This window comes from Pteropus vampyrus, unplaced genomic scaffold, assembly GCF_000151845.1.
Source record: "Pteropus vampyrus isolate Shadow unplaced genomic scaffold, Pvam_2.0 Scaffold15, whole genome shotgun sequence".
Lineage (NCBI taxonomy): Eukaryota > Metazoa > Chordata > Mammalia > Chiroptera > Pteropodidae > Pteropus > Pteropus vampyrus.
The window spans coordinates 866,176-884,803 of NW_011888796.1; the positions used below are offsets into that span (position 1 = coordinate 866,176).

The 18,628-nt window shown below is 37.9% G+C and overlaps 1 protein-coding gene and 1 pseudogene across 3 annotated transcripts in view; both read left to right on the forward strand.

Annotated features, from left to right (window-relative positions):
- Nucleotides 1–18,628, forward strand: part of DCAF5 (DDB1 and CUL4 associated factor 5) — a 90,164-nt gene that overhangs the window by 26,214 nt on the left and 45,322 nt on the right. For 2 of the 3 annotated variants that reach the window (XM_011383762.2, XM_011383772.2), the window contains exons 3-5: nucleotides 897–933; nucleotides 1,795–1,934; nucleotides 3,729–3,858. In XM_011383762.2, the coding sequence (XP_011382064.1) occupies nucleotides 897–933; nucleotides 1,795–1,934; nucleotides 3,729–3,858 (307 nt within the window). The remainder of the gene's footprint in view (nucleotides 1–896; nucleotides 934–1,794; nucleotides 1,935–3,728; nucleotides 3,859–18,628) is intronic. The other variant, XM_023526861.1, reaches the window with a different exon arrangement.
- On the forward strand, nucleotides 11,926–12,041 carry LOC111735874 (annotated as a pseudogene).

Consider the following 18,628-nt stretch of genomic DNA (forward strand, 5'->3'; position numbering starts at 1 on the left):
CTGTGAGTTCCTCAGGGGCTGCGCAGAATCTTATTCTCGTATCCCCAGCACCTTGGATGTGCCTGTTACCCAGAAGACATTAGCATGGGTTTGATTTACTTGGTATGTACCCACAATAGAGTTTACAGCCAGGGATTTAAGATGACGTGGGCCATTGCTACTTTTACTTTCTAGTTAAATGCTTTCAGCATAGAGTGAGGATTTTTTTACTCTCTTTTCATATTTAGGTTACTTTTGGCTAAATAAACTATTTGAAGGCAGGACTATACATATCATGAATGTAATAATTTTAGATTTCTCGATGGGATAAGGAAAAATGAAAGAGACAGAAATTGTGAATAAAAACTTTCCCATCATTTAGAATTACCCAGTCATCAAATTTTAATTCTGTAAGAGATGATGAGGATGTGAATGGTAGCAAACATTTATTGGGGGCTTGTTAAGTGCTCAGCCCTATTCTGAATGCTTTTACAAATGTGCCCTTATCCTCACAATAAAACTGTGAGCATAGAAAGGTTACAGATATTATTCCAGGTCTCACAGTTAATGAGTGTTTTGCTTAAAAAATAAATGAATTAAAAATTAGGCTTGAATTGATTTAACCCTTGGTCATTTACTCTTTTCCTTAATGACCACAGTTTTTTTTTTTAAATCTACTGGACAATACATTTTGGGAACTGTTATTATATTATACCTAGTTGCTATTTTACTTTTAAAATTCTCTAAAAGAATGCCCTATATTATTTTTATAAATCTTTTTCCTAACACTTCTAATTTGTATTAATATTGGCTTTGTTCATATTGAATTTTCCCTGGAAACCTTAAAATACTAAATTGTAATATGGACAGGGATGACTTTGCAGGAATGATCAAATGTCTACTTTTTTCCCTTATAGGAAATGATGAGCAAGTTATTCTCCATGATGTTGAAAGGTAAATAGATTGTTAGTATTTGAAGGTGATAACTCTATTTTTCATATGAAGAGAGGCGAATGTCTCTTTAGACTAAAAAGTTTTTGTTTTTTTTTTTTTTGAAGAAAACGTGAAACCAGCCATTCTTTTCTGAATAAGATTCTTTTAATAGTTTAGAAATAAAATTTCGATTAAAAAAAAGATTTGTAAAATTGGTTTGCAATTATAGTTTTTAGGTGAAAATTTAAAGAGAGAGTTGGAAGAGAAGGAAACTATTTTATAGTAATAATAATAACAGCTAATATTTATGTGCCAGACACCATTTTAAGTGCTTTGCATATGTTAATTTAACCCTCACAATAATTTTATGAGGCAATACTGTTATGATCTCAATTACATATGAGAAAACCTAAGGTCAGGTGGTGCTAGGATCTGAACTTAGGCAGCCTGACCTCACAGCTCTTACATAGAGTGCCGGTCTGTCAAAAGATCCTTCTTCTACGCAGCTAGCATCAGACCTGGCTACTTTAAAGCTTTCCCTTGCTTTTTGGAAATCAAGTACCACCCTAAAATCTGTACACAAGCAGATGCATTCTGTAGTGACAACACGAAACTCATCTGTTGAGTCATTTTAAATATATTCACTTAATGCAAAAAGCAAATTTAATATGAAATCTGTAAAAAGTCTCTTCAGTGGTACTTTTATTTTTTCACCTGAAAGTCAAATGTCTACTTTAAAAGGAAATATAATATCCTTTGGGTTTAGCTAGGTTGACTTTGTCCTGGAAATGAAAGGGAATTCCACCCTGGGAACTAGAGGGCTGGGACTGCACTGTTAGTGTGTATGTGCCTGTGTGCCTCTCTCTGCTTTCTGTCTCCCAGCAGTGAGACCTTGGATGTGTTTGCTCATGAAGATGCAGTATATGGCTTGTCAGTGAGCCCAGTGAATGACAACATTTTTGCCAGCTCCTCAGATGATGGCCGAGTTCTCATCTGGGACATCCGGGAGTCTCCCCATGGAGGTAGGGTCGCTGTGCAAAAGGATATTGGATTGTATTGAAGAGTTTGATATCAGGTTCATTGCAGATCCAATTTATGACCTGAGTAGCCTGGATGGGAGTGATGTAAAGGGAGAGGAAACTTTCACATGGGGGCATATATGTGTGTCTCTGGAGGTCCCACCCTGCCCTTAAGTCAGAAGTGAAGCCCCTTGCCAGTCCTCTCCAGCCACCAGGGAATCTCCACAAACCCTATACCTGTAGTAAATACCATCGTATCTTGGTGCTTAGTGGCCCCAAGGAACAAAAGATGCGGTGCCTCACTGTGGAGGGTAGCAAGCAAGGGCCAGCTCTATGCGTGCTTCTAACATTCTCACATTCTTGGTTATTTACAGAAAGGGAGTGTTATGCATTTTCTTGTATCCTAATTTTAGATTTGTTATTTTGCTGAAAGAACCACAGAACCTCACCTTAACTGTGTATAGAAACTTAAAATGATGGTAAATATACTCCATTTATGGGGATGAGTTCTTATCTGGGTGAGTTCCTCTTCCAAATGTGCTCTTTGAGTCTCTGAAGTGTAAAATGAATTGTTTTGTTGAATTTCTCTTAAGTTCTTCCGGAAGTTCATCCTTTCAGCTCATTTCCTGCAAAGAGATTTCTCTCTGTAACTCTGCCTGTCTTCAAAGGCTCTTTCCTCCAGCACTACCCTTAGTGCCACCCCATCCCCCACCTTTGGTACATCTTTGTCATGATTATAACTGTGTATATAGAGTTACTTTCCTGCCTGCCTTGTCTGGCAGGATCCAGGCCTTTTTTACTATATTGAACATTTAACATGCTGGGTTGTACTCATTACTGAGGTTCATGCTATAAGAAAAGCTTGTTCTTAGGGTCAGGCAGATAAAGTAACTGCAAGCAGCAGCTGTGGTTGGGTTACCATGTGCTTGGGAGGTGAAATTCTCCTTTGTCTGAACTACCTGCTGGCTGATATGACTGATTTCCCTACGCTCCACCCCATAGAGGCCTGTGAAGTATCACATATGGAAGTTATAGACTGGGGAATGTTTTCTGTCTGCTGCTTCTAAACAACTTCCACAGGAGTATGTCCTCCCAGGTAGCGAGTAATTTTTCCTCACCTGGAGCCAGCTAATATATGCAAAGGACTGCAGGATTTCTAGGTAAAGTTAATTAGGAGCTGGCTGGATGCAAGAAGTTCAAGTATTGGGTGCCCCAACCCCACACTTTTCTTTTAGTATTACAAGACTGGGAATGAAATCATAAAATTCTAGATGGACACCATTTTCTTTCCAACTTAGGGAGCAATATGACCAGAAGGGAAAACTGCACTATTGTTTTTACTTGTCTTCATTTTTCTCATTGATTTGCTTTGTTTTCATTAAATCTTTGTATAGTTTTAAAACTTTTAATTTCTAAAGCTAATGAATTTAGATTAAGGTATAATAACCCTACCGGTAATTGGATGAATTTTTTCAGGTCATGTGGTGGCATTTAACTGTAAAATAGCTTACCCATTTACAGTGACCATGTCTGTTTTGTCACAGGATCTGAATAGGTGCTATATATATTTCTGAGTATTACAACTTAAAATTTGTATATGTTTAAGCTGCTGTGTGCAGAAAGTGTGTGATAGGACTTGTGGGGACCTTGTGAGTAAGGGTGACCAAATTGGAGTTCTGGCCCATCAGGGTGGTTATTAAAGGGTGTGCTATTACTCGCATTTACATTCCTGCTTATCTGCCTGCCACTGGCCCAAAGGTGCCCAAAATGGACTGATTGAAATTTCTCTTTCCACAGAACCCTTCTGCCTGGCAAACTATCCATCAGCCTTTCATAGTGTCATGTTTAACCCTGTGGAGCCCAGATTATTGGCTACAGCCAATTCAAAGGAAGGAGTGGGACTCTGGGATATTCGAAAACCTCAGAGGTAAGATGTTAAAACTTTTCCCTGCCTCCACTCCCAGGTAATGTGATTAGCCAACAAGGGTTGTGAGAACTTGTTTGGCAGTTGATCTCAATTGGACGTCTCCTAATATGTGCTGGTGTCTCTGAAGCCAGGGAAGCCCTGTTCCCAAGGGAGAGGCAGAGTGAGAAACCCATACTCCTTGCTAAAGAAGAGCCTGGACTCAAGACAAGATTAATTCTAAGCAAATACATGAAGTAGGGAAAGCGTCTCTTCAGTACTGTCTTCTGTGTTCAGGCCAGGCTTCCCCAGATACCTGGGAGATTTGTTAGGGGATAGTAGGAGTGAGGGGATATGTCAAACTCATGCCCACTGAACCAGGGATTCTTAACCTTAGGCTGGAGGTGTTCCCTTGATGGGCTTTGGAAGAACTATGAACCCCCGTAACTGCATGGAAATTATACTCGTATTTATCTAAGTGCATTTTTCTGAGAAGAGAGTTTGTTTGCTTTTTTTCAGTTTTTCAAAAGGACCAGCAACTAAAACAATAAAGGTTAAGATTCATTGCACTGACTACAGTGTTAGGGATGTAATACGTTTCTTCGTCCGTTTGCATTATTAAAAGAGTACACTTAAGACAGTCCTGAACTAATGGTATGAATCACTAACGGGAATTTTAGGCATTAATAAAGGAAATATGTGGATTTGGGCAAGTGGGAGGCTTTTTATCCTGTTCCTTAAATCTCATGGGGGAGGGACACCTTTTATAGCACCTGTACATAAAGCTGGCCTTGCTTTATGTAAGACTTAACATGCATTACTAGCTCCTCTGGAGATTCTACACGGAGGTAACCTCCTACTTTGTCAAGCAGTATTGCAGAAGAATATCATGGAAAGTGAGGTTATGGTTTATTTCCTGGGCCTCAGATGAAAGAGGCAAGTAAGTACAGAGGATTATCTTCCTTGGTGGTTTTTAGTCCTAGCTAATTCTCTCCATGGGCCAATCAGAGGGGGTTGGAACCATTGCAGCAGATCTGTATAGCCCAGAGGGGCATCCCTGGTGTTGAGCAGGGTTTCCTGAGGCTCCATAAGGCAGCAGAGATTTTTCCTGTCCTTTCTGTTGCATGTATATCTGCCTCTTGCTTTTCTACTTTGCTGAAATGCGTGGTGTCAGGACCCCCATTGTGCCTTAGGAAGCTTGTTCTCTGCCTTTGTCTTGTGTTCAGCTGTAGCATTCTCTGCCACTTCAGACTTAGGAACAACTGTTCTGCCTTATCCATACTACAAAAGGCAGGATTTGGACTAATTACGTCAGCCTTCTCTCAATCTACTATGTCCCATACTTATAATTGTAATGAATAGGTGGCAACTGGAGTGGAGCCCTGAGCTATTCATCCTCAGCGGATAGCTTGAGTAGTTCATGATGTCATAGTGAGTGTCTTGAGAGAAGAGGGGGGTTTTAATTCTGCTCCTGATTTTCTCCCAGCAGTTTCCTATTATGTGTTATATTTGGGCCCTCCTCTCCTTTCCACTTGTCTCTTCACGACATATGGCTTCTTTTTTAAAAATTCTAAGGAGTGTAATGAAAAGAAAAAAAAGCTCATCTTCACATTATCTCTCCTACTTTTATGTTTTTTAAACGTTTGTATATTAATGTGATTCTTTTCCTTCCTGATCTCTTGTTACTCTCTCCAAAAGTAAAAACCGCAGTGAACAGTTTCTTATGTATCTTTCCAGAACATAATTTAATGCATATAACAGCATGTATGTTTATCCCTTAAAAAATTTATACTAAATGATCCATGTAATAATACCTACTGTTCTCAACTTCTTTTTTCAATTAATAATATGTATTGGAGCTTTATTCATATCAACACATACAGATCTAGCACATTCTTTTAATGGCTGCATGATATTCCATTTATATGATGTACCCAACAACCAGGATTTCTTGTTATCAGTTTGGGCCATAATAAACAATGCTGCATTGAACTTGGTTGCACATCTATCTCCGCCTACCTTTGCAAAAATATCTGTAGGGAATTGCTGCACCATAGGTTATATGTCTTTACATTTTTGATAAAAATTGTTAAATTGTCCTGCCATCACCAAAGACTGCACCGATTTACAGACCCACCAACTGTGCATGAGACCACATGTTTCTCCAGAACCTCACCAACACTTAAACTGTTGCTAATCTTATGGGGAAAAATATTACTTTCTCTTTTTGATTACTTCTTCATTTATGGGTAAGGTTATATGGTTTCTTTGGTAATTTATCATTTTCAAAGTCCACATGAGAGAAAAGTCATCTAATAAAGCTAACTGGCAATCTTGTCTGATTTGTGTGTTATAAAAGAGCATAATGCCGTGGAGAGTAGGATGTTTTTACCTGTTTCTTTCAACTTTTCTGAGGTTCTGTATGGTTTTATGGATATGAAGCAGAAAAGGGGCATGAAATATTCATGGAGTCCAGTTCTTCATCCACGGGTGTTTTGTAATTAAATTTCAGATTTTTGTTTGAATTCTCTCAGTACAGTTGGTGTTGGGGAGGAAGAGAGGGCCCTTTGTCTTTTCCATGCAGGATTAATTATGCTGAGTTGGAATAGATGATTTGTCGCCTAAACACAGCTGCCTAGAAAATCCAACCCAGATCTCGAGGCAATTCTGAATCCCCTAGGAGGACAAGCCTGGAACTGGATAGGTCTATTTCAGGGATACTTAAAGTCAAGGGAAAGATTTTAGGGAATTTGTGAATCCTTGATAATTGTAGGTTAAGTTGTGTGTGCTTATGTATCTGAATGAGCACACGTGGAATTTTTTTTTTTCTAGGGACAGAGAGAGAGCATGTACGAGGTTCTCATAAAGACCCTTGACCTCTAAGAGGATAAGTCACTTGATGTTCTGAAGATTATAGATTTAGAGCTTATTATGGTTCCTTAGGCAGGCTAATAAGTGACTAGCTTGGGCATGTGAATGCATTCTTGGCTCGAGAGGGCTGGCTGGTAAAATGTCAGCTCTAGAAGGAACTTTAGTTATCATTTGATCTGATTTTCTTATTGTACAGAACTAGCCCAGCAGGGCAAGGGGAAGCAGAGCTTGATGGTTTAGAGTGTAAGATCTGAAGCCATACATCCTGGGTGGAAATCCAGGCAGTACACTTTAATAGCCATGTGATCTTGAGCAAGTTACTTTACCTCTCAGTGCCTCATAATAATAAATAATAGCTAACATTTGTTAAGCATTACTTGCTAGAGATAACAATTGTATGAATAATTCCTTATTTAATCTTTATGATAGTCCTATTCCTGTTTTAATGATAAAGAAATCAAGACACAGAGAGATAAATTAACATCTGTGTGTGTGTGAGAGAGATACCCCCTTTTTTAATCAGTTAGAGTCCCTGTGCATTCTAGTTCATCTGTGCCTCCTTGCATTAGAACTTTGTTAGAATTTGTCTCAGATTTTTCTACTACAGACCTGTCTAGTTCTGAAGTCTGAGTCCTTTAGACTTTCTGCCTATAAAAGTTAAACCCCTTTTCACTGTTTTCTGGCCCAGCCCCTGTCTATATGCTGGCTTTCCTAGTTTCTTGTTCTTCTAACCCTAGAAACTTGCATTGCTATTTATTTTGTTAAAAAGCTTTAGAATAGAGATTGTAAACTTGTTGCTCATAGGCCATATTTAACCCATAGAGATGTTTCATTTGGCCTGTATTGGTGGTCCTCAACCTTTCCGGCACCAGAGACCGGTGCTCCTACGAGGGTCTAATGCCTGATGATCTGAGGTGCAGCTGAGGTGATGATGCTAGCGCTGGTGAGAGGCTGCAAAGACAGATGAAGCTTCCCTTGCTTGCCTGCCGCTCACCTCCAGCTGTGTGGCCTGGTTCCTAACAGGCCACGGACTGGTACTGGTCCGCAGCCCAGGGGTTGTGGACCCTTAGCCTATATGATGTAATAGTGTTGGGAAAGTTGTACAGAAAAATCAGTTTCTAACATTTCTTGAAAAAAATCAAAAGATCCAATATCATTGGAACTTTATTATATGGCAACAGTCAGCTGAAGCTGAGTCATGAATTCTTTAAACCTTTAAAGGGACGTGTTAAGGATCCTACCACTCTTTGGTGTCTTAATCCCACTGTGCTTCCCTCATTTACATTACTTGCCTGGCCCTGTAGTCACTGGAGTTTGAAGGGTCTGCTTTAGGGATTTTAGTGCTAATGAGTGGGTCATAGGGTGGGGAGCTTGAACGAGACTGGATAAGAGAAGACTTCACATATACAAGTGTACATTGCATGTTTGGACAAGGTTTTACTTATTTCATTTAGATTATTTCTGCTGATGTCCTCACAATCATCTTCTCCTTTGTCACTGTTAACATCCCAGTTATATCTTGCTTGGACTGTTGCAGTGGTCTCTGAACAGTTTTCAGACCTGAGATCATCTAACGTCTAGAGCGTTTAGGAAAAGTGAAGTTTCCCCCGCTGTGAACTCTCCTTGTCTCACCCTTTTCATTGCCTATTTTGCTGTCTACTCACTTACCACCTCTCTTCTCTTCTCATATCTTTAGTTGCTGTCAGGAACTCTTAGTTCTGTGACAGGTAACAGTGTCTTGCTTTGACAAGGATAATAAAGAGAATGGTTCTTTCCCACTCAATAATAAAACTAGGGCAAGCCAGGAATTCCTGTAAAGACTTGCCTTATAAGAGGATGCTCTTAAGTGTTGCATGAATGACACATCTGAAATGGGCAGTGAATGCAAATTTATACTATCAGAAAGAAATTACTCTTAGGACCTTGCCTGGCTTTGGGGGCCTCTAGGTTAAATGTCTGTTCTACAGGGCCAATCTTGTTTCTATAGAGGCTAAATTAAGTGTAACTCCTTGCTCCACCTCATCTCCCCAAATGCTGCGTGATGATGTGGCTTTCTTATCTCTCCCAGGAGTGAGCGTAGGGATGGAGTGTCCAGGGGCTGCCAAGCCAGGGCCTCACCTATGCCTTACCTCTGCCTTCATTAGTGCCACCTCCCTGCCTCCTCCTCTCCCCACTTCCTCCTCTCCGTGTGCCTCAGAATAAATGGGTTGAGTGCCCAAGGAGGCTATCTGAATGGGGAAGGGAAGTGGGAGGACCTGGGGCGGGTTCTACTCACCCCCCACTGCAATCCATAGGAGCTCTAGCCAGGGCCAGAGAGAGGAGGCCCCTGGCTCTGTGATGTCTTCGCCCCTATTGCTGCTGCTGCTGTCTCATTTTAGCCACCTCTCCTGCTCCGTCCCTTTTTCCCCACTGCTGTCCACAGTGAGTAGGAGGAAGGTGAAGTTCCCAACCCTTCTACCTTCCAGGTGTGTGTTACTTGGTTTTTAAATGATTGTTTGGAATAAAACCCTCAAGAAATAAACTTTCAGTGGATACCGGGAAAAAAAAAAAAAAAAGTGTAACTCTTTGCTTTCTAAACAACCCAGACAATCTTTGCCACATTGCGTTTGAAGGTTGCTCATACTATTATACAGAAAACAGAGCCTGGGATGCAGCTTCAGATGCCGGAAAAAGCTCTGATGTTTTTTGAAACTTTAAAGAATGAGGCTCTCTGGACCTTGGCCTCCTCTCTCTCAGAATGCAAGACTATTAGGATAGACAAAGATTTATTAAATTTTTTAAACAGGACCCAAAAAGCACTATGTATGAAAGGAAAAAAATCTAAATTAGATTTCATTCAAATTGAGAACTTTTGTTCATCAAAGACACCATTCATTAAGTGAAAAGATGAGCCAAAGAACAAACCATAATCTGGGGAAAAAATTATTTACATTACATGTATTGAGCAAGAATTCATTCCAGAATAAAGACATAAAAATCAGTAAGTAAAAGATACAAAATTCAATTTTAAAAATGAGCAGAAATATGGAATAGGCATTTCACAAAAGAAGAGTATCCAAATAGCCAATAAGCTTTTGAGATGTACTCAGCTTCATTACTCATGAGGGAAGTGCAAATTAAAACCACAATGAATTATCACTATACACCCTGAACAGTTACAATTACAGAGACTGATAGTACCAAATGTTGACAAGGTTGTGGAGCAACTGAAACTCATGCATTTTAGGTGAGTGTAAATTGATAACAACCACTTGGGAAAACTATTTGTCAGTATTGACTAAAGCTAAACATACGACTCCATGACTCAGTAGTCTCACTCTTAGGTGGTATAGCTAAGAGGACATGTTTCCACCTAAGACATGTATAAGAATATTCATAGTTGCTTTATTCATAAAAGCTCAAAGCTTGAAACAACCCAAATGCCCATAAAAGGAGAATGAATAAGCAGAATAGCCATACAATAGAATATTACACAGACTATAAAAAAGAATGAACTGTAGAAAACACATTGACATGAATGAATCTCATAGCCATAATGTTCAGTGAAAGAAGCCAGCTACAAAAGAGTATATGATTCCACTTGAATGCTGTTAAGGGACAGACAGTTTGTCGAAGTTAGGATAGTGGCTACCTCTACAAGGGGTATTGACTTAGGAAGGCATGAGGGAAACTTCTGGGGTTCTATATCTTTATCTGTATGGTAGTTTCATGAGTGTATTTATTGAGCTATCTGCTTAGAATTAATGTGCTTTACTATAAAATACATTAAAGTACTTTGAAGTACTATAAAATATCTTAAAGTACATTTTAAAAAAAGAATCCAAGGTTACTATTACCTTCAAATGAATATTTACCTTCTTCCCTACGATTTCAGTTGTTGTAGCACTATCACTTGCTCTTTAAGGAGCAGCTTGAAGGGACAAAAGAGGGAGAGAGGAGTCAGGAGGACCCAGAAATTTAGATGGTATTATAGAAAACTGCAAGAGAATAGCTGGGGATCATTTGCAGTTTAGTTGTCAGAATGATTAGCTCTAATCAGGGGACATGCCTAATGGTCAGCCACTCCTTTCTTCTCCCACTCACTCATCTTTACTATCTATGCGTACATGTACAATACTCAGGGAAGTGTTCCACCCACTGAAACCTGTAATAAAAGCTTGTTTTCTCCCTCAAACAGTATTCCTTTCTTAACTTTATTCTTATAAATGTCCCCACCACTCTTACAGTCATCCTAGTGGAAATTCTAGCATCCCATTTGTCTTCTGTCTCTTCATCCCTCTGCTATAACCAGTCTTGCTCTCTGTGTTTAGTGCCTGACCACTATTTTCAGTTCTTAAAGCCTCTGTCCTGTTTCAGAGTGATCCATATCACTCTTTCCATAAGGTAGGTAGGTAGTGCATTGGCTTCTTAACTTGCCTCTTGCTTCTGGCATATAGCACATATCCTTAAACATCACATTTGCCATTACCCTACCCAGGAGCTTTAGTGGCTTCTCAATATTTTTGTTCATGGCCATATTCCCAGAACCTGTTATGTGGGATGCTACAAGAAAAACGTTTTTTGGAATGACTGTATGACCTATTTTACTGGATAAAATAAAATTCTTTAGGCAAGCAGTCTGCCCCTTCTCTGGTGCCAGTGTTCCTTCTTCCCCTGTTTTCCTCTTACACATACAAACAGACATATCTTCCTCTTACACATACAAACAGACAAAGGAAAATCTCTCCTTTTATCTTAATTTTTCTTTACCTATTTATGTCTTAGTTAGCCCTTAAGGTCCAAGATCAAATGGTAGCCCATCAGGGAAAACATCCTTGTTAGATCTCCCTGTTTCGTATTCTTAAAGTTTCCTTTACTTAACTTACTATGTCCCCAGCACCTAGCAATTTTGATATAAGGTATGTGTTGAATGAATGAAGCTTTCTCTTACTTCTAGAGGAAGGGATTGCTCTATTTAGAGCCTCTCTAAAGTACTTATGGTCTGTGGCATTCATATTTCATGTCTCAGTCAATGCTTTTGCTATCATTAGTTATCTTTAATATGACTGTGCCCTACATCCAGCTAGATCAGTATTATGTCCTTGATTTCCTTTCCAGTGCCCAGGAATTACTTCTCAGAAAGGAGGCACCCAGATGTGGTTCCATAGTGTAGTGGTTAGCATGTCTGCTTTACACGCAGAAGGTCCTGGGTTTGCACCCCAGGAGAGCCCACGGTCCATGGTCTACGGCCATGCCACCCTGAACAAGCCCGATGTCTGATCTCGGAAGCCAAGCAGGGTTGGGCCTGGTTAGTACTTGGATGGGAGACCACCTAGGAAGACCAGGTTATGTAGGCATAAAAAATAATAAATAATTTTTAAAAAAAGAAAGGAGACACTTGTCCTAATATGTACTATTACTTGCCATGTTTTTCTGTGGATTTTTAAGGACAAAGCTGTGTTTTATTCATCTTTAATCTCTAGTGCCTAATATACTTTGTATTGAATGAAAGCACAGTGGTTTTCTCACCCCAAAATAATCTCTATTTCAAAAACTAGCTTCCTATCTGTAGTGATTTCTGGACCTATTAATTCCTCAAGTGTAATGACATAAATCAAAATGTCTCTGAGGAATAAACCCTTAGAGGAGGTTGTAAGAGCTCTTGCTGGACTTTGAAAGCCTGTCAGTGTTCTGTTGGGGAACCAGAGATTCGCTTTCTAGCTTTTAGACCACAAGGTGGAGCTCTGCAATCAGCTTTGTCCACTGGAATTCACCAGGGCTCTGGTATCCTAACCAAATGATTTGCAAAATTTAGAGGGCATCAAAATCACATGGGGAGCTTGTTAAAGTGCTCCTTTCTGGTGCTCAGACCCAGAGGTTGAATTGTTAATCTGGGTTTGGATCTGTGAATCTGCCATTTTTTAAAACAGATACCCAGGTGATTTAGCAACTGCTTATATTGCAAGATGGAAACCGTGGTTATTCAGAGGTCCTTGTCGAATTTGCTTCTGTGTTCATTTGGACCCAGGGTCTTTGGGCTTTAGGCCAGAGTTTCTCTGTGCCCATTCCTTCTCACGAGGCACAAATGTACCTTTTATAACAAAAGACTTAGCTTCAGACCAGAGCATCTGGGGAATGTCTGCTGAATGAATGGGAGTTCTGGAAGCATGGATCAGTTCGTATCCATCTTTAATACTCCCAAGTCTTGTTATTCATAAGAAGGTGATATCAAATCTCTAAATCAAGTAGACTTTCTTATTGTAAACCCCAATTTTTTTTTCTTTTTAAAAAACTTTTTATGGTTAAAGAAGTTTCACACATGTATTAAGGTAGAATAGTAAAATGAACTCAGCTATAGCTATCACCAAGCGCCAATAATTAACTCCTAGACAATCTTATTTATTACTCTGTGATCTCTTTTCCAAATTATTTTGAATCAATTTCCACATAACACGTTTCCTCTGTAAATACTTTAATATGTATCTCTGAAAAAATTCTTTTCTTAATTGAGGTAAAATTTATATAACATAAAATTAACTTTTAAAGTGAAAAATTCACTGGCATTTAGTACATTCACATTGTTGTACACGTACCACCTCTTTCTAGTTTCAAAACATTTTCATCATCCCCAAGTAAAACCCATACCCATTAAGCAGTTACGCCCCAGAGTAATTCTTCCCTCCCACTGACTTCTGGCTACTACAGAGCTGCTTTCTGTCTCTGTGGATTTACCTGTTCTGGGTATGTCATATATCATGTGAACTTTTGTCTGGCTTCTTTTATTTACCATAATGTTTTCAAAATTTATGGCATTGCAGCATACATCAGTACTTCATTCTTTTTTATGGCTGAAAAATATTCTATTGTATGGCTATACCACATTTTGTCTAGTCACCCATTGATGGACATTTGAGTTGTTTCCACCTTTGGCTATTATAAATAATTCTACTATTAACATTCATGAATGAGTATTTGTTTGAGTACCTGCTTTCAGTTCTTTTGGGTCTATACCGAGGAATGGAATTGCTGGGTCATATGGTAATCACTCCTATGTTAAACTTTTTGGGGAACTGCCGAATTACTTTCCATGAAAAAATAATTCTTTTTAAAAATAAAACCACAATGTTAATATCACACCTAAAAATTTAACAATAATTCTTTGATCTAGTTGCGTATTTAATTAGTGTTTAAATTTCCTTAATTGTCTCATGAATGAATTGGTTTTTATGAATCAGGACTTAAATAAGGTAATACAAAGCAAAATTTAGCTGAGATGGCTTCTAAGTGTCTTTTCATATATAGGCACTCCTGCCTCTTAATATTTTTCTTGTAAATATATTTGTTAAATAAACTGGATTGTTTATCTTATGGAATTTCTCACATTTTAGATTATACTGATTGCATTCTTATACTGTTATTTAATATATTCCCTCCAACCTTAGTTTTGTTCATAAATTGGTATTAGATCTAGAGGCTTGAACAGATTAAGGTTTTATTTTATTTCATTTTATTTTATTTTTTGGTAACAAAAATATTTCATAGATGGTGTTGTGCACATCCATAAAGAAGCCCAAAATGCCTAGTTTTGTCTCCTTTTGTTTTAAAATACATTGACCGGCTTCTTAGTTTAGCTTTTTAAAATACAAGTAATGCTGGTGAAGATGTGGAGAAACTGGATTACTCATACTTTGCTGGTGGGAATGTACAATAAATAATACCAGCCACTGTGGAAAATAGTTTGGTAGTTCCTTTATAAATTAAAAATGCACTTACCACATGATCCACTGTTGCACTTTTGGACATTTAACCAGGAGAGATGAAAACTTATGTTCATACAGAAACTTGTGTATAAATGTTTATAGCAGCTTTATTTATAATAGCTAAAAGCTGGAAGCTACCCATGTGTCTTTCAATGGGTGAATAGTTTTAAAAAGCTGTGGTACATTTATACCATAGACTCCTACTTAGTAATAAAAATCAGTGAACTATTGACACATGCAACAATTTGGATTAACTTTAAGGGAATTATGCTGCATGAAAAAGCCAGTCTCAAAAGGATACATGCTGTATGGTTCCATTTATATAACATTTATGAAATAATATAATTATAGAGATGAAGAACAGATTAGTGGTTGCCAGGTGTTAGGGATGGGAGTAGAGGGGGTGGATGTGACTATAAAAGGATAGTATGAGGGAGTCTTGATGTGATGGTACAGATAAGTATCTTAATTATGGTGGTAGTTACTTGCAGCTATACACGTGATGCAATTGTATAGAGCTACACACACACATATACACACAGTGCATGTATAACTGACAAAATCTGAATAAGCTCTGTAGATCATATCAATAATTTTTTCTGGTTTTGATGTTAACTATAGTTATGCAAGATGATAACATTGGGAGAGACAGAGTAAAGGTACAAAGGACCTTCTTGTACATTTCTTTACAACTTCCTCTGAGTTTATAATTATTTCAAAATAAAAAGTTAAAAAATACCAGTAATACATAATAATATTCTCCTTTTAAAACTGTCAGTAAGGCTAAAGTCCCTCTGACTACCTCTTCCAGTCCTGGAGCCTTGCTCCCTTCCTCTAGGGTAATGATTGTTAGGAGTTTTTGGTATATGCTTCCAGAACTTTTTCTTTGCTTTCATATGTACCCATAGAAAATATATAGCATTGTTTCTATATGCATATTTGTTTTTCACACAATTATTGTACTACCGTACAATTATTCTACAACTTGACTTTTTCACTCATCAGTATGCATAGGGAATTAATCCATACATTAATGTATCCAGATTTATCTTGTTCTTTTGTCAGTAAAGAACTTGAGTCAGCTCTCTGGCTCTTTCTGTTAAAAGTGTAGATTTTTCTTTTTATAAAGTCTTTTGTGACAACTCCCACTTCTGTCTCCCCAGTGGAGGGTAGATATTCTTCCTGTTTCCTGCAGCACATGTCCCCCTTATTACAACACTTTTCACGTTATAGAAGGAAATTGATGGTTTTCTTGTCCATTAGTCCTTCCTTGAGTGTGTCATCTTCATCTTATTTCATTTTTGAATCTATGCGCCTAGCACAGTGCCTAGAATAGTTAGCAGGTATTCAATAAATATTCAATAAATGCTTGCATGAATAAATACATTACTGAACTATATTGGGAAAGGTACAAAGTGAATGGCTTAGATGAAGCCTTCTGACCGTGATGTACTGTTATCTGATGCTATTCTTTTTATTGGGTGGAATAATTCATCTCCACAGTATTCTGTCAAATCTTGTTGAACCAAGCAGCAGAAAAAAACTTGCTGGTCCTGTTTCTATCTATTGTGTAGTCAGGGCCTAGTCAGATAACCACTTAGGAACTTGGTCTCTTCCACTGTGAAATGAGAATAACGTTACCCTACTGTCTATCTTATAGAATTATTGTAAGGATTAGGTAATACAATGTACACACAAAGATTTTGGATGTTAAATTTAACGAAGAACTTGTTTCTTCTTCAGGGGTACCTGTTGTGATACAATTCCTTCAGTGAATTCTTCATAATTTGAACTTTTTATTTTGCAATCATAGGTTTGACCACTTACATTTTATTGGTTATTATCTGTATATTTTAGACAGGGACTTCTTAGTACACTCTCAATAATCTTGGCTTCATTTACCAATGAATTTACCCAAGTCCGAAAGAATTTCCAAGAACATTGATAATGTTTCTGGATTCTACATAAAATACTTTGTGTTTTGAATGCAAATATACAGCTTTGCCATTTATTTATAGATACTTTGTAAGTGGGATGGTGGATCTGCAGAAAGAAATCCAACCGAGTATAGTTTCAGACCTAACCTGGTGATTGTGTCCAGTGCTAACCAAGGCCGGTTTACTAATTAGAAAGCTACCAAGGGAAGGATATTATTTGACCTCATTGAGAAAGATGGTGAGGGATACTGAAATTTTCAGTCCTTTGAAAATTTTTATTTGACTATCATTATATGAATTTAAAGTAATGATTTAATTTCAAATTTAGCATATGCACCAGAATTCTGTGGGTCAGGATATTATTTGAAGTTTCCTCGAAAAAGCTCTTTAAATTCCCTACTCTCATTCATTTCTCAAAGCTATTTTCTGGCGTCCCTAGTTAAAGAGAGAGTATGTATGAGATGGCATTTTAAAATAATGCATTCCATTTTCTTCTGTTTATAAAAGTAGTTCATGTTCATTGTAGAAAAACTTGGAAAATAAAATGAAAAGTAGAAAAATTATTAAATGGTACCTAAGTCCTATAGTCTAATTAATGTATCTTCTTGTTCTCAGAACATCCATCAGTCTGAATGTTTATCACTATTTTGTTTTTAAATATAATTGGGCAGGGCATATTTTCAAAATCTGTGAAATTCACTGGCCATTTTCTGAAACCCGATAGATGAGTTTTCTTTTTTAAACTTGTAATTGACTTCCTAAAATTTAATTATTAATTTCCCTTTTGAACTTTTATTCTGCAAATTATATATAAGATATAATTAAGGCACCTGTTTACCAAACTCTTCCTTCTTGTTGGCTACTTATTAGCAGATAGATGAATTTGATTCACTTGAAGGATACATGGCAGTGTCACCTGAAGAGGGAGAGACCTGGATGGTCAGTGGCAAATCATTTTACTTTCCGGGCCAGTAGAAAAGGGTTTGACTCAGATGATCTCCAAGCCTCCTCTTATTTTTCTAATTTTATGCTGCTCTGCTGCTTGCCTCTCAAGATTAGGTTTTATGGGCAATCAGGAGCCATGAGAATCTTGGTAGAGCATTTTTTTTTTTTTAATGTTCTAAATCCGGGTTTTTCAGACTGCTGCTCATGATCAGTTAGATCATGCATTCAACAGCTGTTTATTGAATGCCTATTATGTGTCTGGCACTGGTTAAGCACTTGGGATACACAAGGAAAAGATATAAAAGCTAATATTCTAGTGGGAAAGGACAACTAGAAAAAAATAAAATATATACAAACACATGGTATGTAAGTTGGTGATTTATGTAGAAAAAAAATAAAGCCGTCAAAGGAGACAGAGAATATTGAGGACGTTGCATTTTTGCATAGGGTATCATGAATAAAGACGTGAGTGAGTGAACCATGCTCATATCTGGGGAGGGACATCCGGAGTTGCAGGATCTGCAGCACAAAGGCCCTGAAGCAGAAGCATGCCTGATGTGTTCTAGGAACAGTAAGGAGCCATTATGACAGTAGAGTAAGGTGAGCTCTGGGAGGTGGAGTCAGAGAGAGACAGAAGGGATGAGAGTAGGGAGGGTATTTCAGGGCCTTGTTGGCATTGTAAAGAATTTGCTTTCTACTGTGGTTGCAATTGGGAGCCACTGTGGAATTTTCAGCAAAGTAATGAGTAATGATGTGATCTGCCTCAATGTGGTTCATCATCCCTCTGGCTGTTTTCTTCAGGATAAACTGAAGCATGGACCAAGAGTGGAAGTAAGGAGTCAGGTAGGAAGTTCTTTCAGTGATCCAGTGGGTCATAAAATCAATTTAGATGTTACAGTATTTATTAAATAAAAAAATATAGAATAGAAAATCAATGCATTGCATATAGTAGGTGGCAAGTATTGTTTAATGAATTTATACTAAATAAGTGTAGTTATACTGAGATACAGTATAAAATGTACTTATTACAAAAGGTTACTGTAAAAAAAAGTTTGAAAGTCGTTATTCTAGTACATTTATATTATTGCCAACTCGAGGTGACTGGTTTTTGGACATATTATGTGACTTTTAGAACTCCAAACATCAAGGAGAAGCCTGGTATTCAATCTGAGAAGCAGGCCCCAAGAAACAATCCCAGCAGAGAAATGTTCTTATAATGGCCCTAAACACAGGCATTATTGTTGGCTCCCATATGAAACAGGCTATCTTCCTATAATTGTGTCTCATCAGTTAGCAGTTTGG